Source organism: Balaenoptera acutorostrata, chromosome 8 (genome assembly GCF_949987535.1).
Source record: "Balaenoptera acutorostrata chromosome 8, mBalAcu1.1, whole genome shotgun sequence".
Classification (NCBI taxonomy): domain Eukaryota; kingdom Metazoa; phylum Chordata; class Mammalia; order Artiodactyla; family Balaenopteridae; genus Balaenoptera; species Balaenoptera acutorostrata.
The window spans coordinates 116,400,714-116,417,162 of NC_080071.1; the positions used below are offsets into that span (position 1 = coordinate 116,400,714).

Genomic DNA, 16,449 nt, shown 5'->3' on the forward strand with positions numbered 1-16,449 from the left:
AGATATACGAATTGCCAATAAGTACATGAAAAGATACTTAACATCACTAATCACGATGGAAAAGCAAATCAAAACAACAGTGAGATACTACCTCACACCATTAGGATGGCTACTATCAAAAAGCAGAAAACAAGTATTGACAAGGATGTGGAGAAATTGGAACTCTTGTACACTGTTGGTGGGAATTTAAAATGATACAGACACTATGAAAAACAGTATGGGATTCCTCAGAAAGTTAAAAATAGAATTACTATGTGATCCAGCAATTACACTTCTAGATATATACCAAAATAATTGAAAGCAGGATCTTGAAGAGATATTTGTACACCCATGTTCATAGCAGCATTAATCACAATAGTTAAAACATGGAGTCAAGCCAAATGCATTCATCTTGAGATGATTGGATAAGCAAAATGTGGAATATACACACAATGGAATGACATTCAGCCTTAAAAACGGAGGAAATTATATAATATGCTACAACATGGATAATTTGCTACACGCAAATTATATAATATGCTACAATGACCTTGAGGTCATTATGCTAAGTGAAATAAGCCAGTCACTAAAAGACAAATACTATATAATTCCACTTACATGAGATACCTAGAGTAATCAAAATCATAGAGACAGACAGTAGCATGGTAGTTGCCAGAGCTTGGAATGAGAGGAGATGGGGAGTTATGTTTAATGGGTACAGAGTTTCAGTTTTATGAGATGAAAAGAGTTCCGGATATGGATTGTGCTGATGGTGACACAACATTATGAATGTATTTAATACTACTGAACTGCACACTTAAGAATGGTTAAGATGGTACATTTCCTGTGTATTTTTCCACAATAAAAAAAATTGAGAAGGAGACTTGGCTTGGACTAGGCTAAGACCTAAATATATATAACCTGCTTAATCTAAATATATGTAACCTGCTTAATCCAGGGTCAAAAATTAAAGAAAAAAAAAATGGGGCTAGAAAAGTGAAAGGCATGCTTTAAATAATTAAATTCATTTTAAAAATAATTTATTCTTATTTAATGCCAAACTTGTTTTCTCTGCTTTGTTGTTGTGTGTGCATGTGTATATGGTAGATTTTCTGGTATTAATTATGTAATTTCAGTTCTTTGCTATTTGAAATGAAATAATAAGTGATTTTTGTTGAATAATGCCACTTTGGCAGTTTATAGTTTACTTATGTAGCAGTGTATTCGTCTTCTGTTGCTGCATCACATATTACCACAAACTTAGAGGCTTAAAACAATGCCCAGTTATCAGCTTACAGTTAATGTAGATTAGAAGTTAGGTTGAGCTCAGCTGAGTTCTGTTTAGGGTTTCTCAAGGCTGAAATCCAAGGGGTTGGCCAGGCTGGGCCCTTATCTGAAGACTCTGGGGAAGAATTTGTCTTCATGCTCATTCCGACAACAGTGGCACCTCAGTGTTTTGCAGCTGGAGGTCTGAGGTCCATGTTTCCTGGCTGACTGTCTGAGCCCCTGGAGGCTGCCTGTAGGCCTCTTCATCTGTCCCCTCCATCTTCAAAGCCAGCTGTGCAGTGTCAGGTCCTTCTCAGCCTTTGAATCTGATCTGCCGCCCCACTCCCAACAGAAGAATGCTCTCAGCTTTTATAAGGGCTCACTTGATTGGGTCAGACCCAGCTGAATTATCTGTATGTTAAGACCAACTGATTTGGGACTTGAATTACATCTTCGGAATCCCTTCACAACATTCTTTTTTTTTTTTTTAGTTTATTTGTTTATTAAAAAAAATTTTTAACATCTTTATTGGAGTATAATTGCTTTACAATGGTGTGTTAGTTTCTGCTTTATAACAAAGTAAATCAGTTATACATATACATATGTTCCCATATCTCTTCCCTCTTGCATCTCCCTCCCTCCCACCCCTCTAGGTGGTCACAAACCACCGACCTGATCTCCATGGGCTATGCTGCTGCTTCCCACTAGCTATCTATTTTACGTTTGGTAGTGTATATATGTCCATGACACTCTCTCACTTTGTCACAGCTTACCCTTCCCCCTCCCCATATCCTCAAGTCCGTTCTCTAGTAGGTCTGTGTCTTTATTCTCATCTTACCCCTAGGTTCTTCATGACCTTTTTTTTTTTTCTTAGATTCCATATATATGTGTTAGCATACTGTATTTGTTTTTCTCTTTCTGACTTACTTCACTCTGTATGACATACCCTAGATCCATCCACCTCAATACAACAAACTCAATTTCTTTTTATGGCTGAGTAATATTCCATTGTATATATGTGCCACATCTTTATCCATTCATCAGTTCGTGGACACTTAAGTTGCTTCCATGTCCTGGCTGTTGTAAATAGAGCTGCAAAGAACATTTTGGTACATGACTCTTTTTGAATTATGGTTTTCTCAGGGTATATGCCCAGTAGTGGGATTGCCGGGTCGTATGGTAGTTCTATTTTTAGTTTTTTAAGGGACCTCCATACTGTTCTCCATAGTGGCTGTATCAATTTACATTCCCACCAACAGTGCAAGAGTGTTCCCTTTTCTCCACACCCTCTCCAGCATTTATTATTTCTAGATTTTTTGATGATGGCCATTCTGACTGGTGTGAGATGATATCTCATTGTAGTTTTTTTTTTAAATATATTTATTTTTATTTATTTTTATGGCTGTGTTGGGTCTTCGTTTCTGTGCGACGGCTTTCTCTAGTTGTGGCAAGCGGGGGCCACTCTTCATTGCAGTACACAGGCCTCTCACTATCGCGGCCTCTCTTGTTGCGGAGCACAGGCTCCAGACGCGCAGGCTCAGTAATTGTGGCTCAGGGGCCCAGTTGCTCCACGGCATGTGGGATCCTCCCAGACCCAGGCTCGAACCCGTGTCCCCTGCATTGGCAGGCAGATTCTCAACCACTGCGCCACCAGGGAAGCCCCTCTCATTGTAGTTTTGATTTGCATTTCTCTAATGATTAATGATGTTGAGCATTCTTTCATGTGTTTGTTGCCAATCTGTATATCTTCTTTGGAGAAATGTCTATTTAGGTCTTCTGCCCATTTTTGGATTGGGTTGTTTGTTTTTTTGTTATTGAGCTGCATGAGCTGCTTGTAAATTTTGGAGATTAATCCTTTGTCAGTTGCTTCATTTGCAAATACTTTCTCCCATTCTGAGGGTTGTCTTTTGGTCTTGTTTATGGTTTCCTTTGCTGTGCAAAAGCTTTTAAGTTTCATTAGGTCCCATTTGTTTATTTTTGTTTTTACTTCCATTTCTCTAGGAGCTGGGTCAAAAAGGATCTTGCTGTGATTGATGTCATAGAGTGTTCTGCCTATGTTTTCCTCTAAGAGTTTGATAGTGTCTGGCTTAACATTTAGGTCTTTAATCCATTTTGAGTTTATTTTTGTGTATGGTGTTAGGGAGTGTTCTAACTGCATACTTTTACATGTACCTGTCCAGTTTTCTCAGCACCACTTATTGAAGAGGCTGTCTTTTCTCCACTGTATATGCTTGCCTCCTTTATCAAAGATAAGGTGACCATAGGTGCGTGGGTTTATCTCTGGGCTTTCTATCCTGTTCCATTGATCTATATTTCGGTTTTTGTGCCAGTACCATACTGTCTTGATTACTGTAGCTTTGTAGTATAGTCTGAAGTCAGGGAGCCTGATTCCTCCAGCTCCATTTTTCGTTCTCAAGATTGCTTTAGCTATTCGGGGTCTTTTGTGTTTCCATACAAATTGTGAAATTTTTTGTTCTAGTTCTGTGAAAAATACCAGTGGTAGTTTGATAGGGATTGCATTGAATCTGTAGATTGCTTTGGGTAGTAGAGTCATTTTCACAGTGTTGATTCTTCCAATCCAAGAACATGGTATATCTCTCCATCTATTTGTATCATCTTTAATTTCTTTCAGCAGTGTCTTATCATTTTCTGCATACAGGTCTTTTGTCTCCTTAGGTAGGTTTATTCCTAGATATTTTATTCTTTTTATTGTAATGGTAAATGGGAGTGTTTTCTTAATTTCACTTTCAGATTTTTCATCATTAGTGTATAGGAATGCAAGAGATTTCTGTGCATTAATTTTGTATCCTGCTACTTTACCAAATTCATTGATTAGCTCTAGTAGTTTTCTGGTAGCATCTTTAGGATTCTCTATGTATAGTATCATGTCATCTGCAAACACTGACAGCTTTACTTATTCTTTTCCGATTTGGATTCCTTTTATTTCTTTTTCTTCTCTGATTGCTGTGGCTAAAACTTCCAAAACTATGTTGAATAATAGTGGTGAGAGTGGGCAACCTTGTCTTGTTCCTGATCTTAGCGGAGATGGTTTCAGTTTTTCACCACTGAGGACGATGTTGGCTGTGGGTTTGTCATATATGGCCTCTATTATGTTGAGGAAAGTTCCCTCTATGCCTACTTTCTGCAGGCTTTTTATCATAAATGGGTGTTGAATTTTGTCGAAAGCTTTCTCTGCATCTATTGAGATGATCATATGGTTTTTCTCCTTCAGTTTCTTAATATGGTGTATCACGTTGATTGATTTGCGTATATTGAAGAATCCGTGCATTCCTGGGATAAACCCCACTTGATCATGGTGTATGGTCCTTTTAACGTGCTGTTGGATTCTGTTTGCTAATATTTTGTTGAGGAGTTTTGCATCTATGTTCATCAGTGATATTGGCCTGTAGTTTTCTTTCTTTGTGACATCTTTGTCTGGTTTTGGTATCAGGGTGATGGTGGCCTAGTAGAATGAGTTTGGGAGTGTTCCTCCCTCTGCTATATTTTGGAAGAGTTTGAGAAGGATAGGTGTTAGCTCTTCTCTAAATGTTTGATAGAATTTGCCTGTGAAGCCATCTGGTCCTGGGCTTTTGTTTGTTGGAAGATTTTTAATCACAGTTTCAATTTCAGTGCTTGTGATTGGTCTGTTCATATTTTCTGTTTCTTCTTGGTTCAGTCTCGGCAGGTTGTGCATTTCTAAGAATGTGTCCATTTCTTCCAGGTTGTCCATTTTATTGGCATAGAGTTGCTTGTAGTAATCTCTCATGATCGTTTGTATTTCTGCAGTGCCGGTGGTTACTTGTCCTTTTTCATTTCTAATTCTATTGATTTGAGTCTTCTCCCTTTTTTTCTTGATGAGTCTGGCTAATGGTTTATCAATTTTGTTTATCTTCTCAAAGAAACAGCTTTTAGTTTTATTGATCTTTGCTATTGTTTCCTTCATTTCTTTTCCATTTATTTCTGACCTGATTTTTGTGATTTCTTTCCTTATGCTAACGTTGGGGTTTTTTTGTTCTTCTTTCTCTAACTGCTGTAGGTGCAAGGTTAGGTTGTTTATTTGAGATGTTTCCTGTTTCTTAAGGTAGGATTGTATTGCTATAAACTTCCCTCTTAGAACTGCTTTTGCTGCATCCCATAGGTTTTGGGTCGTCGTATTTTCATTGTCATTTGTTTCTAGATATTTTTTGATTTCCTCTTTGATTTCTTCAGTGATCTCTTGGTTATTAAGGAGTGTATTGTTTAGCGTCCATGTGTTTGTATTTTTTACAGATTTTTTCCTGTAATTGATATCTAGTCTCATAGCGTTGTGGTCGGAAAAGATACTTGATACGATTTCAATTTTCTTAAATTTACCAAGGCTTGATTTGTGACCCAAGATACGATCTATCCTGGAGAATGTTCCATGAGCACTTGAGAGAAATGTGTATTCTGTTGTTTTGGATGGAATGTCCTATAAATATCAATTAAGTCCATCTTGTTTAATATATCATTTAAAGCTTGTGTTTCCTTATTTATTTTCATTGTGGATGATCTGTCCATTGGTGAAAGTGGGGTGTTAAATTCCCCTACTATAATTGTGTTACTGTCGATTTCCCCTTTTATGGCTGTTAGTATTTGCCGTATGTATTGATGTGCTCCTATGTTGGGTGCATAAATATTTACAATTGTTATATATTCTTCTTGGATCGATCCCTTGATCATTATGTAGTGTCCTTCTTTGTCTCTTGTAATAGTCTTTATTTTAAAGTCTGTTTTGTCTGATATGAGAATTGCTACTCCAGCTTTCTTTTGATTTCCATTTGCATGGAATATCTTTCTCCATCCCCTCACTTTCAGTCTGTATGTGTCCCTATGTCTGAAGTGGGTCTCTTGTAGGCAGCATATATACGGGTCTTGTTTTTGTATCCATTCAGCCAGCCTGTGTCTTTTGGTGGGAGCATTTAATCCATTTACATTCAAGGTAATTATCGATATGTATGTTCCTATTCCCATTTTCTTAATTGTTTTGGGTTTGTTATTGTAGGTCTTTTCCTTCTCTTGTGTTTCTTGCCTAGAGAAGTTCCTTTAGCATTTGTTGTAAAGCTCATTTGGTGGTGCTGAACTCTCTCAGCTTTTGCTTGTCTGTAAAGGTTTTAATTTCTCCATCAAATCTGAATGAGATCCTTGCTGGGTAGAGTAATCTTGGTTGTAGGTTTTTCTCCTTCATCACTTTAAATATGTCCTGCCACTCCCTTCTGGCTTGCAGAGTTTCTGCTGAAAGATCAGCTGTTAACCTTATGGGGATTCCCTTGTGTGTTATTTGTTGTTTTTCCCTTGCTGCTTTTAATATGTTTTCTTTGTATTTAATTTTTGATAGTTTGATTAATATGTGTCTTGGCGTGTTTCTCCTTGGATTTATCCTGTACGGAACTCTCTGTGCTTCCTGGACTTGATTAACTATTTCCTTTCCCATATTAGGGAAGTTTTCAACTATAATCTCTTCAAATATTTTCTCAGTCCCTTTCTTTTTCTCCTCTTTTTCTGGGACCCCTATAATTCGAATGTTGGTGTGTTTAATGTTGTCCCAGAGGTCTCTGAGACTGTCCTCAGTTCTTTTCATTCTTTTTTCTTTATTCTGCTCTGCAGTAGTTATTTCCACTATTTTATCTTCCAGGTCACTTATCCGTTCTTCTGCCTCAGTTATTCTGCTATTGATCCCTTCTAGAGTATTTTTAATTTCATTTATTGTGTTGTTCATCATTGCTTGTTTTTTCTTTAGTTCTTCTAGGTCCTTGTTAAATGTTTCTTGCATTTTCTGTATTCTATTTCCAAGATGTTGGATCATCTTTACTATCATTATTCTGAATTCTTCTTCAGGTAGAATGCCTATTTCCTCTTCATTTGTTTGGTCTGGTGGGTTTTTACCTTGCTCCTTCATCTGCTGTGTGTTTTTCTGTCTTCCCATTTTGCTTATCTTACTGTGTTTGGTGTCTCCTTTTCGCAGGCTGCAGGTTCGTAGTTCCCGTTGCTTTTGGTGTCTGTCCCCAGTGGCTAAGGTTGGTTCAGTGGGTTGTGTAGGCTTCCTGGTGGAGGGGACTAGTGCCTATGGTCTGGTGTATGAGGCTGGATCTTGTCTTTCTGGTGGGCAGGTCCACGTCTGGTGGTGTGTTTTGCTGTGTCTGTGGCCTTATTATGATTTTAGGCAACCTCTCTGCTAATGGATGGTGCTGTGTTCCTGTCCTGCTAGTTGTTTGGCATAGGATGTCCAACACTGTAGCTTGCTGGTCATTGAGTGAAGCTGGGTCTTGGTGTTGAGATAGAGATCTCTGGGAGATTTTCGCCATTTGATATGACATGGAGCTGGGAGGTCTCTTGTGGACCAGTGTCCTGAAGTTGGCTCGCCCACCTCAGAGGCACAGCCCTGATGCCTGGCTGGAGCACCAAGAGCCTTTCATCCACACGGCTCAGAATAAAAGGGAGAAAAAAAAAGAAAGAAAGAAAGAGGATAAAATAAAATAAAGTAAGATAAAATAAAAAAGTTATTAAAATAAAAAATAATTATTATGAAAAAAATTTTTTAAAGTAAAAAGAATGGACGGACAGAATCCTAGGACAAATGGTGAAAGCAAAGCTATACAGACAAAATCTCACACAGAAGCATACACATACATACTCAGAAAAAGAGATAAAGGGGAAAAAATAATATATCTTGCTCCCACAGTCCACCTCCTCAATTTGGGATGATTCGTTGTCTATTCAGGTATTCCAGAGAAGCAGGGTACATCAGGTTGATTGTGGAGCTTTAATCCGCTGCTTCTGAGGCTGCTGGGAGAGATTTCCCTTTCTCTTCTTTGTTCGCACAGCTCCCAGGGTTCAGCTTTGGATTTGGCCCCGCCTCTGTGTGTAAGTCACCTGAGAGTGTCTGTTCTTCACTCAGACAGGACGGGGTTAAAGGAGCAGCTGATTCAGGGGCTCTGGCTCACTCAGGCCTGGGGGGAGGGAGGGGTACGGATGCGGGGCGAGCCTGCGGCGGCAGAGGCCAGCGTGACATTGCACCAGCCTGATGCGCACTGTGCGTTCTCCCGGGGAAGTTGTCCCTGGATCACGGGAGCCTGGCCGTGGCGGGCTGCACAGGCTCCTGAGAGGGGAGGTGTGGATAGTGACCTGTGCTTGCACACAGGCTTCTTGGTGGCTGCAGCAGCAGCCTTAGCGTCTCATGCCCGTCTCTGGGGTCCACGCTGATAGCCGTGGCTCGCGCCCGTCTCTGGAGCTCCTTTTTTTTTTTTTTTTTTTTTGGAGCTCCTTTAAGCAGCGCTCTTAATCCCCTCTCCTCGCGCACCGGGAAACAAAGAGGCAAGAAAAAGTCTCTTGTCTCTTCGGCAGCTCCAGACCTTTTCCCAGACGCCCTCCCAGCTAGCTGTGGCGCACTAGCCCCCTTCAGGCTGTGTTCACGCCGCCAACCCCAGTCCTCTCCCTTGGATCCGACCTCCGAAGCCCGAGCCTCAGCTCCCAGCCCCCGCCCGCCCTGGCGGGAGAGCAGACAAGCCTCTCGGGCTGGTGAGTGCTGGTCGGCACCGATCCTCAGTGCGGGAATCTCTCCGCTTTGCCCTCCGCACCCCTGTTGCTGCGCTCTCCTCCGTGGCTCCGAAGCTCCCCCCCTCCGCCACCCACAGTCTCCGCCTGCGAAGGGGTTTCCTAGTGTGTGGAAACCTTTCCTCCTTCACAGCTCCCTCCCAGTGGTGCACGTCCCGTCCCTATTCTTTTGTCTCTGTTTTTTCTTTTTTCTTTTGCCCTACCCAGGTACGTGGGGAGTTTCTTGCCTTTTGGGAGGTCTGAGGTCTGCCAGTGTTCAGTGGGTGTTCTATAGGAGCAGTTCTACATGTAGATGTATTTCTGATGTATCTGTGGGGAGGAGGGTGATCTCCGCATCTACTCTTCTGCCATCTTCTCCTTCCAAGCCCACAACATTCTTTAGATTGGAGTTCGATTAAATTACCAGAGGAGGGGACTGTTAGGAGGCCATCTTTAGAATTCTCTCTCTCACAAGTAGTATTTGACTCACAACAAGATTTTTTATAGGTGTTTGATATAAAGTACACAGGACTAAGATTCGAAAGATCCTGGGTTCTGTTTGACTATTTAGTAACTCTGATCCTGGACTATAAGGCTCTTGAGACCAACAATTGTGTCTTATTCATCTTTATAGGCCTAGTGCCTGGCACAGAGTCTGGCTTACAGCAGGAACTTGGAACATATTAAGTCACACTGAGATAATTTTACCCCTTTTTGCTTTTTCTTTTTTTAATCTTCATCAAAGTCTTCTTATGAATTAAAACTGAGATGGTTAATGCATGTATAAGTCATTGAAAATTCTAAACCATTACTGTAGGGATAATATGCAGCCTCCCCAAAACCCCCCACTTTTTTTTTTAAATCTACCCTTTCACTGAACCTTTTCAAGAACCTTGAGAATTAATGCAAACAATATTAATTAATATTAATTAATTAATACAAACAATATTAATTAATATTGTTTGTATTCATACAAACAATATTAACTTTTATACCGGTAAAAGTAGCTTGACCAGGGTCACCTATTTGTAAGAAGCAAAGCCAGAAATTTAAATCCAGTCCTACATGTGAATGCAGCTTTTACTTGCCAGTTAATCATCTCTCTTATTTTTAAAAAAACTTTTAAGAGAAAGTGCTGTGCCCTTGATACGTAGAATTATAAGGGATTAAAGCAGAGGACTGGAGTAAATTGTAAATTGTTTTCTGCTGCCTTAGAACTCATTTAGTCATGTGCATTTTGCTCGTATTCATCTATTGATTTTTCTCTGGTTTTTTTTTTCTTGTAAACCCTTACTCTATGTAACATAACTTCTTTTAATTCTATTTTTAGTTGGGAGTAACAGAAATCCTCTTGAATAAATTTAAAAAGTGAGTAAATAGAGAAGACAGGACCAACATGTAAAAGCTCTCTTAGGCAGTAATGCCGTGTGCATTTGTGCGTGCATCTGTACCATTTTCTTCTCTGTAAGAAACAGAGGATCATTTTTCTTTTTTTTTTTCTATTTTCATTTTGTTGTTGTTACTGCTGATTTTTAATGTTGGATAATCCAGGGTCAAAAATACCAAGAATATAGTGCTTCTTATCTCAAGAACTTTGGCCTCACAAAATGGGAGACAGAACACCCTGGTACCGTAGATTCTCATTTCTGTTGGTCTACAGGGAAGGCTTTTTCGGATGTTAGAATGAAATGGTGGCTTTTTTTCATATGTGACGCATACTAATCTAGGTATTAAGGACTTTGTTTTATGTTTGATACCAAACTGGCTCCCTGGCGTTGAGTATAAATGATAGATACCTGGACCTTGTACTGTTTGGGGTTGGTGTTATACAGGTAGATTAGAAGGAAGTGGAAGGAAAGAAAACCTATCTGGCTTTGGTTCACAGGGGCTTCAGCTGCTTTCCCAAGCCAAAGCCTGGTATCACAGAGTAGAGCTACTCACCCCAGTGGGTTCCCCATTCACGTGATTGACGATCTGGTGGTCAAGCTGAACATACATATTAGAACCTTGCCCACTTTTCTTCATTTCTGCTTCATTGCCTTACCCTAGATTAGGCAAGTAGGATTCTGTGCTAGTAAACTGGGGGTGTACTATGAAGTACAGTGCTGAAAAGGCTCAGAAGAGAGGTGGTTGTACTCTGACTCAATGGGCATTTGAAACATTCTCCTTAATAAGTTTGGAACTTTGCTGAGCACAGCTACTTAAAATTCCTCAGGACTTTTGTGGGGTTTTTTTTTTCCCCCTAAATATGTTATAGAATACCAAAGAAGTATATTTTATTTAGCTACTGTCTAAGAAGTTACCTTATAAATTCAATTTAGCTCAATTAACACAGAAATTGTGGCTATTTTCTCACTTAAAGAACATGCCAACCCACAGAAGGATTTTAGAGAATCTTCTGCAAGTGTGCTTTTGAGAGGAATCAATACTTCTTTACTTGAAACCAACTTTGGTTTCCTCGTTTTCCATTCTTTGTGCAGTTAGTTTCTCTGTGATTTAGGATTATGAACTAAGAAGCAATCTTTCTGTTTCAGTATGAAATTTAATACAAATCTTTCTTGTGTACTCAGCGGCCACTGCAGTCATTTGGACAGACAGGAAAAAGGTCTAAGGTATAGTAAATATTTTGTGCTGGCATGCCAAGGGCCTTCCTTCATGCTTGATGAATCTTTGTTTTCATAGAGCACTGCATTCAGTTTAGTTTTGTCATATTTTCTTTGGGGCAGAAAGCTTATTTTGTTTTATTTGGGGTTTTTGTCTTGCCTAGTCGCTTTTGTGCACTGCTTTTATATCTTTAATGGTTCTTCATCTGTAGAGAAAATGGCTTTCTCATCATTCTTTGGGTTTTGAGATTGGAGTTATTCCCATTCTTGCTATTGCTATTATTTTCAAAACTGCAGTTATTGTTTTCCCTCATAACAAAAGGTTTTAATGGTATTTAATGATATATTTAACTTGCACATTTCACCTACATCTGTACATGGCAGAAACTATTATAAAGAAACTTAAGAAACTCTAGGGGGCTTTTGGATATGCCCTAGATTTATGGAATGTAGTGTTAATTTTAAATACTTTTCTTTAGTCAAGCTCAAAGTTAAAGCTAGTTCGGAGCCTTGCAGTGTGTGAAGAATCTCCACCACCCCCTACAGCAGAGATATCACAGGAGAACCAGGTAAAAAAAACAAAAACAATAAGCAAAAAAAAAGAAAAGAAAAAATTAATTAATTATTTAAAGATATGGAAAAACCTGCTTCCTGGAGAAAATTTTTCATAATGTTAAATAAAATTTGTATGTGCATGTACGTGTGTTATATATGTTTTTGCTAAGTGAAACTACTAAGTCCAAGGCTTAGTGCAATGATTTCTCGCTGGAAAAACTTAGAGATCATATAATTAACTGAGAATATGGCTTTAAGGGAATTATAAGTTGTTATGGAAAAGTTATATTAAAGTAGTACTTCCAGTTAATGTGACTGTGATGAAATTTGCCCTTGAATTTGCCCAAATTTGATTTTGGCTTTTAGAAATTTGTCAAACACCTCGAGTGTGAAGAGGAGACTACCTAAGACTTCTGCTTACATATCGTTTTACTTAACATGAATGCGTGGTGAAGTCAGTTTTCATATTAGCGTGGCTTTAATAGTTGTCTAATATTTCTAATTCCTCTTCTGTCTATGTTTGCAAAGTATAGAACTAACAAGGCTCAAGCAAATAGTTTGGTTTTTTGCTTTTTATATTCTTTTTAATGCTATGACTTTACTTTTCTGTTAATTTCAGTTATGGATTGATCTTTGTCTTATGTTACATTTGGACATTTACATATAATTATTTTTGGACCCTCTACCAGTGTTTATCAATGTGATAACTTGGGCTGTTTGTGGCTTGTTCTACTTTTTAAGAGTTTGAATAACCTAAAATCCCTCTGTATTCCAACAATTAGTTTCCAAAGAATTGAGGCAATTTTGTGGTTAACACACATGACTGAATAAAGGAAAAGAGAAAAAAAGCCATGACAGGTTGTATGTCTTTTTTTTTTTTATGCTAATTGTACGTTTGTCAATTCAAGCAAAGACTGTTATGCTTTGCCTTGATTTAGAAGATGATGACGTCAAAAGCCTACTGTAGATACTGAAGATAGTTGTCACATATTTAGAATGAGTTCTGTTTTTAAAAGCATTACAACTCTGTCTTTGAATTATAAGAAAAGGACGGTTTTTTGATAGATTATTTATTGTCAATGAAAAACACTTAATATCAGTTTCCTTTGAAGTTTGTTCAAGTGTCAAGCAACATAGGGTTCAAAATTTACTTTTGATTTTTAAAACTTCTTTTGTACATTCAGAGTAAAGAATGCACCTGTTCAGGGTGGAGCAGTTGGCAATGTAATGTTTCTTGAAAATTACTTTCTTCGTTTTGTTGACCAAAATGTTACACCATCTTAGCCTCATGGAATAATTAGTCCAAGGAGATAGAGGAAATGAGAAGGGTCAGGCATTCATAAGACTGTTAGGCCAGAAAAGGTGCCTTTTTTGAGAACAACTGTAACAAACATGATCTTTGGTTTTATTTGGTACATTTCACCTATCTGAAAAATTATTGTGGGAGGCAGAAAGGGGGAGAGGGTTCTTATAGTACTTCATAAATTTGTCTAGTGAAAATTTATGAGAAAAAATTAATATAAGGAGTATATGTTGTATTTTAATGTATATATTGTTCAAAACAGCTGAGTTACAGCATTTGGATAATGAATAAGGTGGTTATGCCAGAGTTCAGTTATTCCACGTAATATAGTCTTTCTCAATTTCTCTTGGATACACTTAACTTTTTCTTTTAGGATAATAACCTATTATTACCCTCTCTGAACAAAAGATATTCTTTTTAATAGAAAGTCTCTTTCCCAGTCTTGAGTTAACTAAATTGCACCTGAATGGGAATTGGAAAATAAGTTATTTCTTGTAAAATGTACTGGTATCTAATCCTTGACGGCAGAGATACTTTCCAACTAATAATGCTTGCTTCAGAATGTGATTTTTGAGGAATTAATCTGGAATAAAACTCATTGTTCGAAAGGTTGAGAGGCAATTAAAAGAGAGATGTCATTTGTGTCTGATGAAAGCTAATGAGAGGGAAGTGACCTCAATAAATGATGTCAATTACAGAGTGAAGAGTAAAGGAATTACAGCTACCTATGGAGATATTGCTCTCATTTGAGTTATTTATAGTCAGGAGAGTTCGTGTATAAGGACTTAGGCGTTTAAAATATGTCTTGTTTATTTGCTACTGAAAACAAGGGCTCAGTACCATCTGAAGACAAGCCTCAGTACATTATGCATACTGGATTTTTAAATACAGTTCATCTTGATAAAATAGTTTAATATCTGTAATTAAAATATGTGACTTTAGAAAGAGAATTTAGAAATGAAATCTGATAGTCATTATAAGTGCCTTTTAGTGAAGTTCTAAATGTGAAATCTTTTCTTCCAACCAGGATTTTATAGATTATCCTTGAGTAACAGGAATAGAAGCTGTAAGTCAGGAGAACTTCTAAATATTCTACTTCTGAAACATAGTTCTGGGATTCATTTTTAAATATCTGTTTTACAGTTAAAAAAGAATGAGGAAAGTGGATTAGAAAATGAGTCATAATGAGAAAAATGACTGGTTGATGAACGCATGACGTTGATTAACATATGAGGTTTTGTAAACAAGACAAAGGAGGACTTAAAGCAGGTGTTCATCATTTTAGTGGAAATTGCCAGTGCATAGCTTTTGTCCTATATCCTGAGCACAACTTTGAACTGGGATGGAATGGGAAGCAGAGTTGAAAAAAAGATGAAAAAAGCAGTCAGCAACCCCATAGGAAAAAATATGTATATATTTGATCTGAAATTCTTCTGCCAAATACTATTTTGAAAAAAATTATGTGGGGAGAAAATGTGTAATAGAAATCCTGGTGGCTGCAAGTTTAAGAATCCTGAAATTTATATCTTCTTCGATATTGACTTATTGCGCCTACCGTCACCACCAACCCTCACCTAGAAAAGCGAAGTAATTGATTAATATTTTTCATCTCGAAAGAACAACTGTATACAGTAATTTAGCCTGCAAATAGGCTGTACCTTTATCTTTAGTAGAAATGGTCTGGAATTTAGTCTGCCTTTCTTTATAAGTTTGCCTGAATAAACAGAGCTATGTGATTTTTATCTATTTGAGCTATATGAATTAATTTCCAGTAATTCCTTTGGGCTCTGAAATTGCATATAATGACATTGTTTCAAAAATAAAATGTAGACATAGTTCTCCTTTTCAGTCTTAGAGAATATGGTTACTTTACAAGTAAATATTATATATCACTAAGGAAAACAATTTTTGTTTGAAATCTTTCTAAAACAACTTTGTGGTGATTGACGGAGGAGCAGTGATACTAGGCTCAAATAGGAAATAACCGAAGTCGGGGATTTGGTTTTGGAAAGTTTTTATTTACAGTTTTATATGAAAAGAAAATGAAGAAATATGAATTTATAATGGACACTCAAAGTATTTTTTTTCAAAGTATTTTTTGATAAGTGTTGACCTGACTCTCATATGTTCCTACTGTCATGATTGATGATAATTATCATACTTTTGCTTGACCGTGGCATCTCCATTGCACAACAAAATAGGTTAAAAAGACCTTTGTTCTGATCCTCCAAGGGTTTTACAAGTAGATTCATTTAAACTATTCTTAAAAAAACATTTATTTTCTCTAAGATAATTTTCAGGATATGTTTCAATTGATAAATTCAACTCAAAGCCTTAATTTTAACATTTTTTATCAAGAGTTGATTAAAACGGTAAAAATATTTTAAGTTGTATTCTAGTTTGAAGAATCTAATTGGATAAAATAAAAATCTTTTTCTCCATACAAGTTTGTATTACTCAAAAAAATACAAATGTGAAGTATTAACTGAATCACTTTATATTTTCACTTAATAACTGCTTTTACCTTCCAACAGGAGAAAATTCAGATCCAGTTAACACAATCATTTGAAAAAGAGGAGAAGCCCTCAAAAGATGAAGCAGAAAAAGAAAAAGCCAGTGATAAGTTGCCCAGAAAAATGTTATCAAGAGGTTTGCAATTTATTTCTGTGTTTTTTAGACGAAATTTGAGTTTTACTGTCGATAATTCCATCCTTTACCCCTTGAATAATTTTACATAGTGTATTTCTATTAAAAATGATCTCGAACAGACCGAAGGGATGATAGTGTTCTGGGCAAAATGGCATAAGACAGTTCTGAACATCAGTAAGATGCTTTAGCCCAAAAACTGCAACACATGCAGACGTCACCAAGGAAGGTAACTGTCATGATCACTTATTGGTCTGTCTCTTGTATTGAAATAATGGAATCACTATAACTTGAATACTGATTCCACTAAAAATTTTTTTTTTTAATTCCTTATGATACAGAGAGCTGATGCCAAAATGTTCAGTATCCAGTAAGAATATTCTTGGAAACCCAGAATGTTTATCTTTTATAATAAATTTTAAGGGACTTCATCATATATCATTACACGTCTATAAAAATGCTTTTTTAATTTATAGACCCAGTTATGTTGACCAGTTTTATAAACAGCATAAGGATATTACATTTAAGGCGAAGAAATAAACATGA

At 37.3% G+C, this 16,449-nt stretch overlaps 1 protein-coding gene across 13 annotated transcripts in view; it reads left to right on the forward strand.

The window, feature by feature from the left end:
* Positions 1-16,449, forward strand: part of R3HDM1 (R3H domain containing 1) — a 197,991-nt gene that overhangs the window by 88,155 nt on the left and 93,387 nt on the right. For 9 of the 13 annotated variants that reach the window (XM_057551221.1, XM_057551226.1, XM_057551227.1 and 6 more), the window contains exons 4-6: positions 11,367-11,408; positions 11,879-11,968; positions 15,792-15,906. In XM_057551221.1, the coding sequence (XP_057407204.1) occupies positions 11,367-11,408; positions 11,879-11,968; positions 15,792-15,906 (247 nt within the window). Of the gene's footprint in view, positions 1-11,366; positions 11,409-11,878; positions 11,969-15,788; positions 15,907-16,449 lie in introns of those variants that run through there. The other 4 variants (XM_057551228.1, XM_057551234.1, XM_057551223.1 and 1 more) reach the window with 3 other exon arrangements.